Source organism: Psittacula echo (genome assembly GCF_963264785.1).
Source record: "Psittacula echo genome assembly, chromosome: 6".
NCBI lineage: Eukaryota > Metazoa > Chordata > Aves > Psittaciformes > Psittacidae > Psittacula > Psittacula echo.
This window is the reverse complement of record NC_137743.1, coordinates 39,497,833-39,517,124: the sequence shown is the minus strand read 5'-3', so window position 1 is coordinate 39,517,124 and position 19,292 is coordinate 39,497,833. Positions and strand designations below refer to the sequence as shown.

The following is a 19,292-nucleotide window of genomic DNA, read 5'->3' as shown; positions in this document are numbered from 1 at the left end:
TACTACTTGTGAAGCCGGGAGCGGTGCCAGCAACAAAAATTCACACAGTGTCCAAACCAACACACCCAAAGCTCTATAGGATCCCTGATCTATGGGACAAAAACTCCTCTCAGTTTCCCCACACGGTTTCTGACACTCACTGGAAGGAAGCTCAAGAACACCCACCAGAAGCAGGGGAAAGTATAGTGTAAGGCCCTCCTTACAAGTGGAACCACTTCATGGAACCACTTCTCAGTTTCACATTTGACTGTAGTGTGTTTCTCCAATATGACACTCCTAACCCCTCTTCTTTCAGATGGCTGTAGCCATCTAAGAACCAAAGACAAGCTACTCTGACTACTTCACATACAAATCATCTGATCATAACTGAGTCACCTAAATATTACCTCAAGAATGCTGATACAGGCTGAAACAATACAACAGAAGGGCCACTAGCAACACATATGGAACTGGAACAGGCTGCCCAGGGGGGTTGTGGAGTCTCCTTCTCTGGAGACATTCAAAACCCGCCTGGACACATTCCTGTGTAACCTTATCTAGGTGTTCCTGCTCCGGCAGGGGGGTTGGACTAGATGATCTTTTGAGGTCCCTTCCAATCTCTAACATACTGTGATACATGAGGCCACCATCCCTGGATGACACTTCTTACCTAGATACAGACAGGTCTACATTGGAGCCATGCATCTAAATGAAGACAAATCCAGTTTGGGGAAAAAAAAAAAACAAACAAACCAAAACGGCCTTCATTTCCTCTCTGGCAGTCTGAACTAAATCCAACTTAAGCACTACAAAACAGGCAAGTTAGGAAATAAGAGTGGAAATCAGCCCACGAGACACTGATGGAGGTATAGGGGAAGGGAGATGACCAGAGAGTGTCACCATCATTTCTGTGGGTTTTGTTTTTGTTTTTTGTTTGGTTTTTTTTTTTTTAAGTTAACCTCACAGCACAAAAGAACCCCCAAACAAACAAGAAGCTCTCCCCTCCCAAAAAAACACCAAAACCCAAAAACCAATACAAACCAAAAAACACTAAACAAAAAAAGAACCCCCCACACAACCAAAGCACTCACCAAACAAAAATAAGTAAGTTCAATGCCAAAAAAACACGCAATGCAATTTCAGTCATTGTAACAATGTCACTGTGTAGCAATGGACATGAAACAACTGTGAGATATCCCAAATATTATCCTGCTGAATGGGACAGTCATACTGAACGTTATCAAGAACATCAGCACTCTGTCATTGCTAGAAATGATTGTTCACTATTTCTGAAAATATCACTGATGCAAAACTGTAACTGCTTAGGAGATTTCATAAAAAACACACAAACCACAGCACTGTATTTTAAAGCTACATTTAATTATACAAGTTTTCAGTCTGCCAAAGCATGAATGTGAATTATTTTAAAAAGAATTACTGTTACAATAACGAATTAACTGGATTTATTAAAAATTTCTTTCAGAAAAGCTGTATAGGGTACTTCCAGAAATTCAAATTTCCTGAAAGCAGGATCTGTTTTTCCTCAAGATACCTTTTCATGACCTTAAGAGAAAAAACTGTTACAAATACTGTAACATCTTGTAAAGAATCACAGAAAGCAGAAGCTTCCTCTAGCTCCTTGTAATTCACTGGTATCATTCACCACCTAACAAATGCAATCTTACACAGAAATGATTGTCAACAAATTTCATCTGAGAAGCTCCTTTTTATACGTATATATATATATATTTTTTTTTTTTTTTTTTTTTACAGTCTGCTTCAATTAGCATAACCTGACTGTCCCAGGTCAGACAAACTGAGGTGGAAAAGTAAACACCTACATACATAAATATTCTCTCTTACTTTTCAGTAGTTAACCCCACAATGTATCTTAAAAGGCTGAGATTCCACAACAACTAGTTTTCCCCTTTATTAAATATTATACACAAAATCCAAACTCAGTTTGATTCCTGGCTCCATGCATCAAAATGTTTGTGTGACCACAAGTCATCAGACTCTGCTCCTCACAGAAGGAAGGAGAGTCACCAGGAGGGAAGACTGTGGAAATTCTCCAACAAACTCTACAGGATCTGTCTCCCAGCATAGCAGCAGCTGCTGCTTCACTTCTTCCCACAATTAGAGACTTGTATTATCCAACAACTTTGTAAGACACTGCTTGTGGTACCAGCACAGAAACCTCACCTGAAGCTACTCACTGGCCTCATCTGGCTAACAAGGCCTGAGGCTACTTGCTCCAAGATATTTGCTGGCAATGAAATTGTGTTTCTTTATTATTAAAGATCTGTTCTTGCAAAACATCAGTCCTCACTCACACCACACAAGTTAGGTGGGGTCCTGTTCTGCTGGTACCTGTCAGAAGCCCAAAGGCTGGGTACAACTGTCACAGATCAAGAGGCGTGAACACATATGGATGCTTCAATGAAAGGTGTGCATTAAAGTAAGTTTCTGCAGTCAAAGCAGAACTTACTGCCTTAGCAATGCAGTTACATTACCAAGAGTTTGGGCACCAAATGAGTCCCTTAATTTCATCTTCATCAGCAATTCAATTTCCTGGAAAGTTTCAGGTGTAACTTTAACATTCAAGAACAAGTTGCTTACAGTACCTGTCCCTCTCTTACTGCACTACGTGTAACATTCTCTTTCCAAGAGTAAGATCCAAAGTTCTTATGGATTTTGGTACATAAGCCAATACAAGGGAATTTGTATTTTACAGAGTTTTTAAAATAAGTGTCTTCATCAAAGTGCTGAAACCTGGAGATCCATCATGTTGAAGAGAGACACCAGAGATTAGTTCTAAAGTTAGGACAACTTATAAAAAGGTTAAAAAAAAAAAAAATTAACACACAAGTACACATGCAGTAACTGATAGGAATTATGAAAAACTAACTACTAAACTCCCTTTCAAGCCAAATACCTTTAACTCAAGAAACATGTATTATTGTTTTTTAACTTTCTGTAATAACACCATGTCTCTATATTACTTCGTAGTCACTGGATACCACTACAAGACATCCAGTATTTTGTTTGTATCTAAATTTAGAACACAGAAATCGGACATTACCAGGATGCTTCAAAATAGAAACGGCTTTTGTTACATAACTCAAATTGGTCAAACACATACAAACTGTGAGTTACAGCCATAAAAATGGCAGAAACCTAAGAAAACCAAATTATAAATTAAAATGTAAGCAACAGCAAACAACTAGGGAAAAGGGAGGAGGAAGCATTTATAAATACACTGGCTAAGAGCTGATACATACATGAAGTACTTGTGTGTCAGAGGGGACATGATGCAACAGGAAAACTGATGAAAAAATGACATTGAACAAACCGGAGATCAGCCTTGCAAGGCAAGCTGGGTAAGCTCTAACTTCTTGCAAGTGAAGAGGACATAAATACGAGAAAATACCTTAGACAGAAAAATTCTACTGAAGCAGACAAACTTCAGAGACCCGAGAAATAAGTCTCTCAGACAAACACAACCCAGTTTTATCTCACAGATTTACCAACAGGGAATGGCATTTTTCTTTGCGAAGTAACTTACTTGAGTGGATGCAACTCTGGTATCAGCTCCTTCCACTCTGAAGTGTGCATTTAAAATAACAACAAACCAAAGGCATATTTGTACCTAATAAAGTCCAAAATTCTTACCTCAGGCAGTTCATTGTTGTCTTATTTCTGAAGAAATAAGAGTTGGGTCGTTTTTCTGGTTGGTTGTTTTTTGTTGTTGTTGTTTTGTTTTGTTTTTTTTTTTTTAATTTTGTTTTTGTTTGGTTTTGGGGTTTTGTGTTGGTTTTTTGGTCTTTGGGGTTTTTTTTCTTGTTGGTTTTTAGGAGGTTTTGGTTTTGTTTGTGGGGTTTTTTTTTTTGTTTGGTTTTTTTTGTTTGGTTTTTTTTTTGTTTGTTTGTTTTTTTTTGTTTATGGTGGGTTTGTTTTGGTTTGGTTTTTTTGTTTTCTAAGAAAAAGCCAGCCAACCAAACAAGAAGAACCCGGTGTAGTAATCTCCCCTTTTACCTTAAAGGATTAGGCATTTTATTGGCGTAAATGAACTAATCATAATTAGAATTTCAAAGTAAATTAGGAAAAATAAGAACTCGGGGGGGGGGGGGGTGTTCTGCAAACTTCTGCTCCCCTATATTCAGAACACTTCTGCTATGAACAGGGTCAGTATTTTAAGCCAAGACCTTCAGTCACACTATACAGTGATTATTACGTATTAACAAGTAGGAATTTACAACACAGATTAAAATAAAAACCTTAAAATAGTATATTCTAAAATACTTCCATTCCTTTGAATCAGAACTAGTCATCATTAAACGCAAAATTATGAGTCTATATTCACATTACAGTTTCATAGAATTCTCTTCTCTACTCCTTACTCCTTTTCATACACATTAATACAGTTCTTCTCTACTTGTTACAGAAATTTCAGTTCTACAATTGATTTTCACTACCAGTGGATTTTGGGACACCTAAGGTTTAACTGTGATTTATCTTTGCAGATATTAAATATGTTATCTTTTTAAAAGCTGAACTCTTTGAATGATAAATATGCTAAGGCACATAACTTCTAATAAGTATAAATAAGGCAAAGTTTATTAACTTTGTTGGCAAAATAACTTACAAAACCTTTTGAATGTCTACCACCAATCAAAATGGTCTTTCTTATAAAAAATAATTAAAATCCTGATCGATATAAGCTGATTTAATGTCTGTTGATCTAAATTATTCAAACAGGACATCTCAACTTATCTCAGTCAGCACACAAATTGTACAAAGCTGAGTAGTGCTAAATTTTGCAAAGCAGGAACAATATGAAATCTGGCACAATGTAATTCAAAACACAACTAAAGTTGCCTGGGGCATTTCTTTCTGAGTTTTTCCTAAGTTGAAGGAAAAGGAGAAAATGCTACCTACAATTGAGATGTTCCAGAGCTAAGTGGCAGAGCAAAGAGGCAAATTTCAAAACATTCTCCTAAGCTTTTATCATGGAATTGCACCTTATCCTGAGGAAAGGTACCTATAAGGGAAAGTTCTGCATAATGAATTGAGGTGTGACTCTCAATTAACGTCCACACAGATACCATTGTTCTTTGCTAGGCACCTAAACAAGTTAGGACAGATTCCATGGACCAACGCTGACCCCAGGCAGACACACTACTAGCCTGCAGCAAAAATGCAACCTTATCTAAATTAAGACTGTGGTGTTAAGATAGGGCTGAACCCATCTAACCTCAGGATGACACCAAAAGCATAGCAGCCTTATACTTCTCCATTCCCAAACCTTCTACCTCCACAGGCTCCTACCACTTCTCATCAAAGAGCAGGATGCTCACCTTTCCACGGCGGGCTTCCATCCCCCATTAGTGAGCCAGATGGGCCTCAGTACTCCAAAGAACAGACCATTCCTACAAGCTGCAGGCCACACTTACTGTGGCAGAGCTGTATCTTAAAAGCATGCTTCAAAATAAACTACTTTACGTTTGCACAGGCTAAGCCTATACTCACAAGCACTTGCCACAGGTTGGCTGACAGCTGTTAACGTGTTAAACCCTTATAAAATGATCCTGAGTTTGAGACATAAACCAAATCTTTGTATTGTTTAACTTCAGCCACATAAATACTGACAGAACAAATTAAAACTACAGTTACCCAGTTTAAGAGCTCATCAGTTAACTATGCTCAACTACTCTAGCATTGAGATGAGGCCCTCATTCATCTGCAGCTTATTTTCATCCCCACTGGAGTATCAAGCTAACACAATCCAATCTATTTGGTGTTAAGTCCAATACATCATTCTTAAATGGGACATTACAAAGTACCATCGGTGGACTGAAAGGAACTTTTGTGTAGCCACAAAAAAAAAAAACCAAACAAAAAACACAGGTGAAAGCATATGAAGGAGAGAGGAGCACAGCTGAAAGCTGAAATAATGCCTGGGAATGGGACTTCAGATGTGCACTTGTGAGGAGGGAGAAAAACACAGGACCTGAAGACAGGGTAAGAGGTCTCAAAACAGAACTGAGGTTTAATATTTCACAAATAAAGACTACACATAACAGTTTCCAAACACATCCAAAATAAGTAAAGACAGATGCTGAACTCAAACCAAGAAATAAACTTCTACCGGGACTTATCTTTCCCCAACACATAGCCCAGTCCACTGTAATCAAACCAACCCCATTTCTTTCCTAAGGAGAGTCTGCTGCCTTGATTTCACTTAAGTTTTTCATGGAAATACAATCTTCATAGTTTCTTACTTGGATTTCCATAAAGTTTTTTTCAATGGATTTGTATTTTAGTATCTGCATGGTCTGAACTAAAGTTATCCTCTGCTGACCTTCTATTTTACACAATGATGTCCTGCTGCTTCTTTCGTCTACATAGACCCTCATTTGAAGGCAACTTGGAGGCTTCAACCACAGGTTATGAAGGCACATCGAACATACAGATTTCAAGCTAGATTAGGTTCTGACCACCTGGGGAGCCACTTATGTATACTTATGGCTTTAAAACCTAAGTCTGAGTGCACCAGTCAGTACCAGGTAGGTACTGGTGATCAGTATCTTAAGTGCTCACACATTTGATAGCTTCTACCTTGGAGATACTCAAAAGTCATCTGGAGAGAGTTTCGGGCAATAGGCTCAGTTTGCCCTGCCTGAGCAGGGGGCTCGCCAAGATGACCTCCAGGGTCCCTTCCGACCTCACCCTTTCTGTATGAGTCTGTAATATTAGACTGCCTTTATTTAAGCATGTACCTAGAAGTCATGGATGTCAACAGCACAACTGAGAATAAAATCTCATCTCTTAAAGAAAATACCATCATCACCATAAAACTCAAGCTAAATGTTTTAAGCTATCTTTTGGTAACAATTATCATTTAGTATAAATAATTACTGCTAATTTAGTATTAAAAATGCATTTCATAGCATGAATATTTTTTTTCTCCTATCTGTAACATTTCCATGTACAAAACCAGCTTTAAAAGATGCATGCTTCCCAATAATGATATGAAAGTGTCTCTGGAGCAGAGAGAGGAGATTCAACCAGACTCCAAACTCTGACTCTGTTGCAGAAAGCAAGCAGGTGGTACAGATGCATGCAACTCAATTCCAGTATACAGAGTATGTATCAAACAAGACTATACAAAAATAAGTGACAGAATTGGCTAATGAGATGAACATAAAAATGCAAGCTCTGTAAAACATGTGCCATTTCAACACTAGACAGAAAGGACAAAAGCAGAGTACCCTTGAAGTCCCCAACCAGCACCAATGTGTTTATGCTCATACACGCAGGATGAAGCCCCTCCAAGAAGATTAAGAAGTTACTGTTATTTGATCTTATAAACAGGAGTCACACACACAGAAATGCCTAGGCATAAGAATGTGTACAAGGAAAGGTGAACGCAGGGCCAGATTATACGAAACTTTTATTTAAAAAGCAAGTAAGCGTTGCCATTAAATTAATCTCATGTGTTACGTACGTATTTCAAAGTCCTCCTGCCTGAACTCCCCCAGCTCATTGTATCATCAAAAATATTCATTATGTTACACTGTATCAGCAAAAACATCCAAACAGAACCCTTTGACTTGTGCAAAGCTTCCAGCTTTGAAAGGGGAATGAATACGCTGCTTCAGAAACATCACTAGCTCCAGGATGCCTTCAAGCCGGATAACAAACACTTCAAGTTTGCAGCATTACAATAGAAACTGAAACCAAGAGATGGAGTAAGAACAGAAGAGAAAGCAAGAAAAAAGTAAATTTCTTCAAGTCAACTACTTCCAGTCTGTCAAAATGCTCAAACTGAACACTGTATTTAACCATCAGTGAAAGATCATCTGAGGTCATTATTCAAGGATTGAGAATGAAAGTAACTTTTCATTCACCCTCCATCAGCATTTTCATCAGGTTAAACCATGTTCTTAACTTGCTATTTGTGCACTTTTTCCTCTATAACCTTACCCTTGCTATGTGATGTCAAACATAACTGTAAATGAATGTGTGTTCAAACAAGAATTTTGAGATGAATGTTCAAATAGCTTTGACCAGGCAATCTCAGTATCATCAATTACCACATGCTTTTAACTCCCTAACAACTCCAGTAAATTTACTTCCAAAAGCCTTCAGCCCCAGTTTGCCTCATTATTAAGCCTGATTTTTCTCCCATTTCTAGTAATATGCATTCAAATAAAAAACATGCAGTTATGCAGTAAGAAACAAAAGCAGGGCTTATCTATTCTGCAACTTTCCCCCTTTCTAGCCAAAAGAATTCATTCACATTATGAAATACAACTCTTACTCATCAAAGAAAATAAAACAACAAAACAAACCAAAAACCTCACAGTAATACAAGACGTCCCTGCTCAGTTTTTCCAGCTCACAAAGGGTCATCTTCCTGCTTTTGCTTAATATTAATCACTCTCTCACATGAGTTTAAAAACAAAAAACAAACCCACACAATTTTCTTCCTCAGGTTTAATTCAGAGTAAATTACAAACACTTGCTAACATAAACATGCTAAAGGCCAGAAGCCTAATTCTTTCACAGCTGGAATCTCCAAGTGAGAGAAATGAGCTGCAAAATTGTAAAATGCTTTGAGTGGATATAAATCTCCAAGATACTTAAATGGAAATTGTTCCAGAATATTCATCAAGATCAAATCAAAAGAAAAGTCAAAGATGCTCGTACAGATTAACTGGGCAGTATACTTTCTTTTAGTGGGATGACCAGCAGTGCATATGGTTGCCCAGTTTGGTACTGCAGTGACTGTATGACATTTTAATACTTGGTCCAAATAACTTTGATAATAGCTGTAGAAATGAGTGATAATCATTAAGGCCTCACAGGCTTTAAGCCTTTATAGTTACAAACAATACTACTAGTTAGGAAAAAACAAAGCCACAAACCACCTACACACAAAAACCCACATTAAAACTGAATGGACCAAAATCTGAATTTATACAAAACACCAAACATGAACAAAGTAAATCACATGCCTGTACTAGTGAGACTAGCTTGTAAAGAACAGACCAGACATGTCAATCTTAGCCATCTTACATCTTGTAAATCTGTAAATACTTAATTCTCAGTGAAAGTCAGCCCTTTGGAAGATGATTTCTGACCTCATGATACAGTAGTATAGTGTACTACAAGACTTTCCTGATTTTACCTAGGCTCCATACAGGAAGGCAGGCAGCATACTGGGGCCAGAGTAACACGAGCTTTGTGTCTTTGCACAGCACACATAAATCACGAGCTACCCTGTTGGTTCAAACACCTTCCACAAAGATGCACCCCTGGCAAAAGCCTCTGCTAAAAAGAGACCTTGAGACATTCAAGTGATGGAGATACCAAAAATAAGTACATGGATCTTTCTCTCCCCTCAAAAGTCACTTTCAAAATACAACACAGTGATCACAGAAAATACTACTATGAATAAAAGCTGTTTAAATATTTCTCAAATATGTAACTGCTGTCCTCCACATAGCTTTTCCTAGAAGGGCTTTACACACCACCACAGAAATCTACATTAAATAATTATTTGCGTCACACTGGGAAAGGGCTATCCCATGAATGAAACTGTCACTCCATGGCAGTACTCTAAACCATCTATCAACAGGAAGCTTATAGCCTTGTCCGGCTGATGTATCTAGCACTATGCATATGAACTGCTTCAGTGACCATTTCAGTTTGAGACTAGTGCATAATGAATAAAACGTAGCCAAATCTCAGCACAGCAAAAGGAAATCTCAATCTTACAGAAAAGCATCATTTTCATACGGCACTACAGCATTTTTATTGAAATATAAACCTGATCTTCATGTTTATTTAAGAAGTCCACAAGCAGCTTACTTGAACTTTTACAGCAATTTTCCATTAAAAAGTTTATTTAAAACATGATTTAAAAAATTAACACAATAATTGTGAAAAATATACCATATTTTAGAAACATTAAATGCAAACACAGGACTGCAAGGTAGACTTTGAAGACTGAGAAAACCAAATTAAGTTTCCAAGATTGCTTCATTAGTACCACACTTCTTTCTTTCAGATACACTCCCAGATTCTAACAGAAATTTACTTTTTGGAAAGTACTGGAAGCTTTAAGGACAGCATATTACACACTGTAAAACAATTGAAGAAATAAAAACTAACAAACCCCAACAACAGTAAGATGCCTTTAATATCCACAGTCAAGTGAGAAAAACCAATCAGGAAGGCATGGAGCCTCCTTTGACAGCTGTAACATCTGAAAAGCCAATCCACATGCCTAGAGGTTTGGCTGAGGCGGAGACACGGATTCATTGAAGAAATTCTTGAAGGTGCATTTCCTATCGGCTCTACATACAAGCACAGACACATTAGGCACCAGTCTGTATCTAAGCCTTATACAGCTCTAAAGAGAGCAAGAGTCAATGTTTAAATATCAGTAACACAAACCAGTACCTTCAAAAAACCACAACAGTGGGCAAGCATTTTCAAAGCAGTGCTCTCGTACCCCTCATCAAGAGCCCCAAACATTTATCTTTGTTTAAGTGGACAAAAGTTTTTCCCCCTTTTTTACCCCAACACTACAAGAATAACAAGCCACATATCTATTTTTAACACATGCTAGTTTATTTAGAAATAACTTAAACGCTTAAAAGTCTAACAGTGCAACACGTCCATGCGATGCATTTGACACGGTATGTACACCAGGCAGCACAAAGCATCTCTTCCGAAAAAGTACGAGCAGGACGCTCACTCATTACAACTATCGAAAATTACTCCTGCAGCAGCTCTACAAGCCAATGCTGCTCGCTGTCCACTCCAGCCCCCTGCCCTGCCAGTGCACAAGCGGCCAATCTGTAGGAAGTGCAAAGTGCAGCCCACGACCGTCCTCTTTCAGCAGGTACCGAAGAGGCAAAAAGCAGCCTGTCTCTGCAGCGTCCCCAAGAGCCTCCCAGCGCCCGGCTTGCCGGCAGTGCACCGGCGAGGCACTCTGCAGCGTTCTGCCTCAGCGGGAGGCGAGAGGCAGGCCGTCCCGTTCCCGTTTCCTGTTCGCAGGGCCGCCGCAAGGCCGCTACGGCAAGCGAGCCGACACTTCGACCCAAGCAGTCGTCGCCAGCCCGCGCCACTCCGCCGGTCCGCCCCGCTCCACTCCCGCTTCGCTCCCCACGCACAAGGGAAGCGGCGGCAGCAAAGGCACGCTACGCCAACTGCGGCAGCAGCGCTAGCTCGCTCATTCAGAGATGCATCTTGCGCCTTCCTCCTTCTTACGCTAGCGTAAAGGCCTCCCCCCACTAATCAAAACACTCGCGAGTCGGGACGCAAAGAAGATGGCGGAGCAGGGCCCGCTTACGGCGTCGGACAGCAGTTTACGCTGCGCTCTTTGCGCAGGGCCCCGTCAGGACCGTGCAGCGCTGCGGTGGGGAGCGTGCGTAGTGCGCTTGGTGAATGCCAATGGCCTATTTCCCGTGAGGGGAGGGGGGTGTCTGATAAACAATGGTGCCCCCCCTGCGCGCTCCCTTACCGATTCCTCCTCTTTCTCCATCCCCGTGGGCATCTGCGGCACAGCCCGGTTGATGGAGACGCAGTCGTTGAGGTCGGGCATGTCCTTGCCGCGGTAGATGGGCAGCGGTTTGGCGGCGTCTAGCGCCCGGGCTCGGAAGGAGAGTTTGCTCATTGTCTCCCCCTCACAATAACACCCCGGGGCCGGGCGGGCGGGGGGGCCTTCAGTGCGGCCTCGCCGCCGCCTCCCAGCCACTCCCGCACCCGGCCCGCACCACCATGGAGGGTCCCGCCGCCCCGGAACAGCTCTCCGCGGAGCCGCCCGTAGCTCACAGCGCACGCCCCGCAACCCTAGATCCGCGCCGGGCTCGCTCGATCCGCTCCCTGCGCCATGGCAAACATGGCGGACATTAACCAAAGCGGCCAGCGATCCCGACAGCCAACGCGAGAGCTCGGGGGGGGGGGGCGGTGGGAGGAGGGGGGGAGGGGGGGGAAGAAGGGGGAGAGGCCAGGAGGGAGGAGGTATGGGAGCAGTTGCGCTGCGCGCGCAGCTGAGGGCGGGAGGCTGAGAAGGGTGGTGTGTACGCGGCCGTGTGAGGCGGGTTCGGCAGGCCCAGGGCAGGGTAGGCACGGCCTGCGTGGGGGCTCGCCTTCTCCTTGTCGCCCCCCGCTGCAGGCGGAGCATTGGGAGGGCGAGGCGGGAGGAGCTTGTGGCTGGAGAAAGCGGTGCCGGGGCGAACGGTAGCTGCGAGCGATGCGCCCCGCAGCTGCCGGCCTCTGCTAGTTGGTGCCGGCCGTCCCGGAGCCGGTGGCAGACACCGAGAGTCACCAAGTGGCGAGGCGGGAAGGGCGGGCTTCTCTGCTGGGCTGGAGCCGGCGCTCCAGCCGCAGGCTCCTCTCCTCAGCGCACGCATCGTTAGCTGTTTTGGACTGAAAATGTTTTAGCAATGAAAACCCATCAGGAGAATTAAACCTCAGTTACTGATGCAAGCCAACACTTCAGGAGCAAACTCATACCTGTCATGTTGTTATTTCCCCCCCCCCCCCCCCCCCCCCGACTGATGTCCTGTAAGGCTCTCTGCACGGAGTGAGCCTCGAAGAGGGGTAAAGTTCCATGTACAGCAAAATAAGGTGCTTCTCATACACAGAAGTTCGTATTACAGACCTGTCCGCAGGTCTGGAGTTACTCGGGGATAGCTGCGTGGTGTGTGCACGTTGATGCTGTGGAAGTGTCCCACTCCTAATCAGTTCAGCCCACTTTCAGAGGACACAATGCTCGACAAAAATCACGCACCAGATTTGGCAAATATCGTCCCAGGTTCTGTGTGTGAACAAAGCCGTAATCCTCTAACGATCACAGCTTCCCACACTTCAGTGTATTGACTAGGAAGCCCTTCATCAAAGACCTTTAGTACTTCAATTACATCATCACTTCCATATTGTTTTGACACTCTGAGATCAGGCCAGCTGCTTTTTCTCACATCCACCTTAGAGCTTTTAGAGTTGTCAATGCAAACTTCTGTCTCTGAAATAAACTGGAACCATTAGGCAGGCAAAACTTGACAATGTTACCATCTGGACCACGGTGCCAATTGTATCTAATATTTTTTTAATGGGAACAAAAAAAAGACCTGGAAACAAACAAAAACCCCCAAAAGCTTGACCAAATAGGTTCAGCCCCTCCATTGCTGTTCATTTTTAGTTACCTGCTGCACTTGTTATTTATATAGTTTTATACAGCAAATACAACTACGGTTCATAACACAGGGTTTATGAAATGAAGAATGAAGAATTGTGTCAGAGAGATAAGGAAGGTGAAACAAGTGCAGTAAGGCACAAGAGGGTGAAAAAATAAAAGCAGCCATAACATCACATTCATGAGCCATGGGCCCAAATCAGCTTGCAAAAGAGATCTGGAATTACATTAGCGACTCCTATCAAAGCATCAGGTTATTGTTCAGTAAGAGTCATAGGAAAAAATATAAGAAAAGGAACAGAGAACAAAACTAATAGACTGCACTTATTTAAATTCCCTTAGAATATTTTTATTTGTAAAAACAGACAATTCCTGATTTGGATTAGAATTAACATGCAAATATTTAAAAGTCATATAGTTTCTAGCCTAGAATTTATAGTTCTACCAGCATCTACCTTCACATCTTAGCACAAATATCTAAAATTGTACCCAAGTGTGAGCCTCCCCTACAGCTGTTGACAAACAGCATATGAGTGGCATGAGTTGGCGCTTCCAGTAAATAAAATGCATTTTCAGCTCATGTTTCATGAATTTTCCATTTAAGTGCCATTACACAGATGGTGTTACAGCCCTGCTGTACAGATATCATGCATGTGAAAAGGTTAGGTTAGCTGCGTGGAACAGGCAGTTCCTCCTGAAATACTTCCTCAAGTTGTTATAAAACAAGAAAGACTTTCCTCTCTCTGCTTCCTTTCTAGCAAGAAAGAGGCATTTTACACACTGCCATGAGATGTTTTTTGCTTTTCAGTCAGCAGAACTGAATAGATACTAATAACCTTTTCCCTTTGTGTGCATATGCTGGTCTTTTTCACTGCTTTTTTTTTTTTTTTAAAAAAAAAAAAGCAACATATTTACCCTCAAGGTGGCTCTTAGTCCTAAACCCATCCCATTATTTTATTTCTACAGGCAATGCAATTGACAATGCAATCTTTTTTTCAGTGATGCCCTGTAGGATACTGAGGGGTTTTCATGTACTCAAAAAAACTGTCACACAGAGCCGAACGTGGACAGAACTAAAGTTTCAACTTACACTAGCTTAGCTTTAAGCCAGAGCCATACGTCTTTTGACTACATAATCTGGTCTGTTCATCTTCTAAAATATTACAGGTTTTCTGAAGACATTCAGCCCTAAAAAAAATGTGAGCTGTACCTGACCTATAGATAAAATAATTCTGATGCATACATCTGAAACAATGTCTCAGATGAAATTATTTGTTCATTGGTTGAATTCTGACTTGTCTTTGTATTTTCTGTAGAAGATAATGGAATTGAACTCTCACACTTGCATACTGGATAGACCAAAAATACCCAAATTTCATTTGAACACGTCTATCAGTGAAAGGTTAAGAGTTCCATAGGCTTGGGTGCTTTATCATGTCCTTGCTTTTGGTTCTGCTTCTCTACAGTGACATTTAACCCAAGGCATGCTTGTTCTCACAATAGCTGCCTAAAACAGTCATTATTTCTGGTAGGCTTTTTGCAAGTTTCTTCTGTTTATGTATTTTTTCGCTAATAATATACATCTCACTGCATTAGTCTTACACCAAGCAGAAGCATCCCTTGCAGAAGATTATATCAAGAAATCTCAGTGTACATTACTGTGACATGAGCATGTAATAATTCTTTATTTTGGGTGTTGTTATCTTATAAGTAGAAGTGCTAAAAAAATAGAAGTGTGGATGGTATAGGAGCAGAGATTCTAGAAGTGGTTAATGGCCTCTGAAAAGGCATGGTGTTGTTCAGCCTTGTGGAGTGTTTGAAACCTTAATCAATTATGTGATGTTAAAAGATAACTAGAATTTTAGAGTGCTAATGAGTGCAAATAAACAAAAATTCTCATCAAGATATGAATGTGTAGGAGAATTGTCTTCTGCAACATGCCAGAGACGCACTGTGTGAGGTTAGAAGATGTGATTAGCAAAGTGATGCTGGCAAATCTATGCTAACAAATACTTCCGATGTCACTGATAGAGCCCTTGTGTATTCAGGATTCCTGCCTTGGTAGCAGCAGCCTCATTATAGAGTGTTTTGATCTTGTGTTTAAGCAAAGCTTCACTAGAAGGGAGCCTAAAAGTAGCCAGAAGGCTGGCTTAGCAACTTCAGCACAAGGGAAAGTGCTGAGCTTTTCCCGGAGATATATGAATGGACTAGGGGAGTCTTTTTAAAGGTTATGAAGTCGTCCTTTCTCCCCATGTCTGAGAACTCCCATTGAAGTGAAAGGAACCTCTGTCCTATTCATTTCAAAGGGAGTTTTGTCAGGAAAAAGAGCTTGATCAAAGTAGCTAGTAAGCATGCTTAGCTGCTAATGTTCAGAGTTAAATGTATCAGCTGTTCCAAACCATTTCTATTTCAAATTATTCAAAGGGTTTAGGGGACTGACAGCCTGCACATTTTCCTCTTTAGGGTCACCAAAACCTATCAGCTGAAACCTGAAATCTAGTATGAAATAGCTTCCTGCAAGATTTAAAGCTCTAAATGAAAATCATGAAAGTTGAAAACAGAGTTAAAATCTCGAGCCCAACAGCAGTGGACACCGTATAAAACTAAATAAAAAGGCAGCTATGAAAATAGTTACTTCCCCAGATTATAGCAGGAAGGTAAAATGATGAAAAAATGCTTGAGCTGGGAAGCAGCAGGAAGCTCCTGATTTAAGAGTTTTATACCAAAAATATCCACGTCAAGAAACAGGTTTTAAAATGAAAGTGTGCTTTATGTCCGAAGGTTAGCACAGCACCGGAGGGGTCATCAGCTCTTTTAAAGGAACCTGGTGCAGCTGTTGCCTTTTGTATAAAATCTTGGATTCTTAGTCCAAAGATAAATCTACTATTGACTGTCACTGCACTTTTTTATGACACAATTCAACAAGTAAGTTAACAACAAAGCAATTATGAAACCAGACATATTTATTTTAGAATTACATTCCATAAACCTGCATGTTTATATGACACACTACTTCCTTTTACTTCCTAGAACAACCAGTTTGCCCAACAGATACCCATCACTGAAGTTATCAACAGCTTTCATTTTCAGAGAGGTCATTTGCAGGCACTTATAAAGACATGAGGTTGTACCTTTGTAGGCTGAAATTTGTTCCTCATTGATGCAGACATGCCTTCATGTCTATATTTACCTCTCTCACAGTATTTAAACTGAGCATATGTAGAATGTGAAGTAAAGCTGTTAACCACCTTTACAAGCACAGCTCAGAGACAGAAATCTGTGTTTTTTTTAAAATATAGAATATGAAGTAAAAATGATGCATTTCAAAACAAAGTGGTGTTCTAAAACAGCAACATTTTTTCGCCAACTGGTATTTAATAGTAAGGATGTTCATGGGTTATATATGACACATGGATTAAAGAAATCACCTTGTCTTAAGAGATAAACCCATTGACCACCATTAATAAGTCTACCAAAAACATTTTGAGCCCATCTGACATCACTTCGTGTTGAAAATGGTCAGCATGGAGGGAACTGGTGGCTCTTCTGGTGTTTGATAGGCAAGGCTTGACAGGAGATCCTATGCAGCGTCATCGATATCGCATGGTGTGATCTTGCGGATGGTGCAGCTGAAGTGTGAGGTGAGATCATGTTAAGGCAGCTGGTTCGGTTACTCACATGTGGGTTTGGCAGACTGGTCAGGGGCTTCAGAGCTACAGTTGCTTCTACACCATTACCCCGAATATATGCAAATGAACAGAAGGGGGTAATGTCAAATAATGTAAATACCAAACCCCTCCAGTATAGGAGGAAATCACAGAATCATAGAATCAACTAGATTGGAAAAGACCTTTAACATCATTGAGCCCAACCAAATCTTGGCATAGATTTTTATTATATCTCTTAAGAAAAACAAACACCCTTTGCTATTCTCTCTCCTTCCCCCTCAACCAAAAAAAAAAAAACCCTTTTGAACTAAACAAAACCAGATGATGCTCGGCGTGGCACACACTAGTCCCTTCATGGTCATTCTGAAGAGTGCTGCAGCTTGAACTGCAGCCACATGACTCATGTAAATGTTACACATTTGTTTGTTTTGCCACCAGGAAGATAACTTAACAACCTAGTGACCGCTAAAGAGAAAAAGAATGGTTATGCCAGAACTAGAAAACTACTGTTAAAGTCGGTACACAGTTAGGATTGTATTTATGTGATTAAGTTTTGAAAAATAATGGTAGGCCTTAAAGAGAGATTTACTCAACTGTCGTTGAGAAAAATCTAGCAGAGAGAATCCTGAAAGCCAAGTTTACAAATGTATACAAATTTATCCTGAAGTTTCACACCTCAGAAGGCAAATACAAGATTTTCTTTCTTTTTTTTTTTTTTTTTTAAATCAGTGTGTTTTGAGGAGCTGAGAGATCCCCAGCTTGTGTTAAAAAATGAACCCCATCCTGCCACTTGAAGTGCCAATGAAGTAAGAATCATGGAGTGTTAAAAACTGTTACAATTTTTATTTGGAGTTTGGAAGCCAGAGTGAAGGAATTTCCCTAAAGTGAACTCTGTGAAAAACTCTGCCCCAGCGGTAGAAGATGCTCCTTTTCCTCTTCAGAGCTTCATAATTCTGCTGAATTTCAGCACAAGGGTAGAAGTGCGTCTGCTTTCTAAAAATAAATTTGCAGGCAACTGTAAAAATAAGAAATTGGGAAATGAACAGAGCGCAATTTCTTATAAATATTCTAAAAGCCACATGCTTACCTAAAAGCAAAAAATACTGATAATTGCTGTTTTCTGGATTAGTGGCCCTAATATAACAATTTTTCTTACTGATTAACAATGGCAACATTTTCCCTGCCCACCTAGTTCTGAGGTCAATACCGTTGGTTTTGGCCTGATCTCGAATGGCAGTCCTTGCCTGTGTGGGAAGAGCATATTTCAGGGCTTAGTACAGTGAAAATAGGAACCATAGTACAGCTGGCAGCAAAGTGCCTCCCTGCAGAAATATACTTTTGTTGATGAGGTGCACTGTTTTTTCCGTCATGGCAGGATAGCTTGAGTGGGAGCCTGATGTCAGGGTGCCTGGCTGAACCAAGGTTCAGATGGGGTGACCCTCTGGATTTTGTGAATACAGGCATGGGCACAGTCCGAGGCTTCTCAAGGTGTCCAGGCAGAAAGTCTCTGCTGTAAATGCTCTTATACCAGCAGAACTCTACCTTCCCTAGTACAGTTTGCTTTCCTTTATCTGAATATATGCTGGGCATTTAGCATCCACAGCATCCGATCTGTCTTTTTTCCCTTCTCAAACTCTTATGTCTTTCCATATCCCCTTAAAAAAGAAAATCTCATTGGTTCTCTAGGTTCTGTCTCTAGCTCGGATAGAACAAGTAGCTACCCCACCTCTAGAGCAGTGTGGCTGCTGCTCCTCCTCTTGCTCTGGTGACCTCCTTCTGTGTCATGCTGTCCCTCTGCATGGCATTGCCCTATATGTTGCTACTAAACTGGATCTCATCAGAGTCCCTGGTAATGCGGGTCACTTGTAATATCTATTCAGGCTTGGGCAATGAAAGGGTGGCACAGCATCCTTTAACTAGTGCTTTGTGAGAACGATTTCCTGCTCATCCATTCTCCCCGATGACAGCTGCTGTCCAGAAATAACCTAGATCTTGCTCCTCGCAACAATTCCCCTGCCCCAAATTGCTGTTGACAACTGCAGTCTAGAGGCATTTCCCTGGAATGAAAGACTGTACTTTTATTCGACTGTGATGCTCTTCAGAGGGAAGTTTATTATTACTTGTACCAGAGCCATATCATCGTGTGCTCTGTACTTCCCCATTTTTTTGGAAAATGAGACTGAAAGAAATCACAGAAAACCAAGTCTTTCAACATTGCTGTGCATCAAGAAACAAAAATATTAGCTTGATTGCAAGAAAGGACAAAAGGAAAATGAAAGCATTATGTTGGCAGTGAATAGCAGTGACACTGTTTGCAGTACACTCTCAACGCACAAGTTCCTAATAATGAAAGAAAACTTTGTCTTCTGTTGTAAGCTATGCAATTAACATACAGATTTTAAAATGTATTCAAGCTTCAAATTTCTTTACTTCCT

The 19,292-nt window shown here is 40.9% G+C and overlaps 1 protein-coding gene across 1 annotated transcript in view; it reads right to left on the bottom strand.

Moving 5' to 3' along the window:
* Positions 1 to 11,898, bottom strand: part of EPC2 (enhancer of polycomb homolog 2) — a 50,747-nt gene extending 38,849 nt beyond the window's left edge. Inside the window, exon 1 of the mRNA XM_080621849.1 lies at positions 11,516 to 11,898. Coding sequence (XP_080477975.1) covers positions 11,516 to 11,668 — 153 coding nt within the window. The 5' untranslated portion in view covers positions 11,669 to 11,898. The remainder of the gene's footprint in view (positions 1 to 11,515) is intronic.
* Positions 11,899 to 19,292: the final 7,394 nt, after the last annotated feature.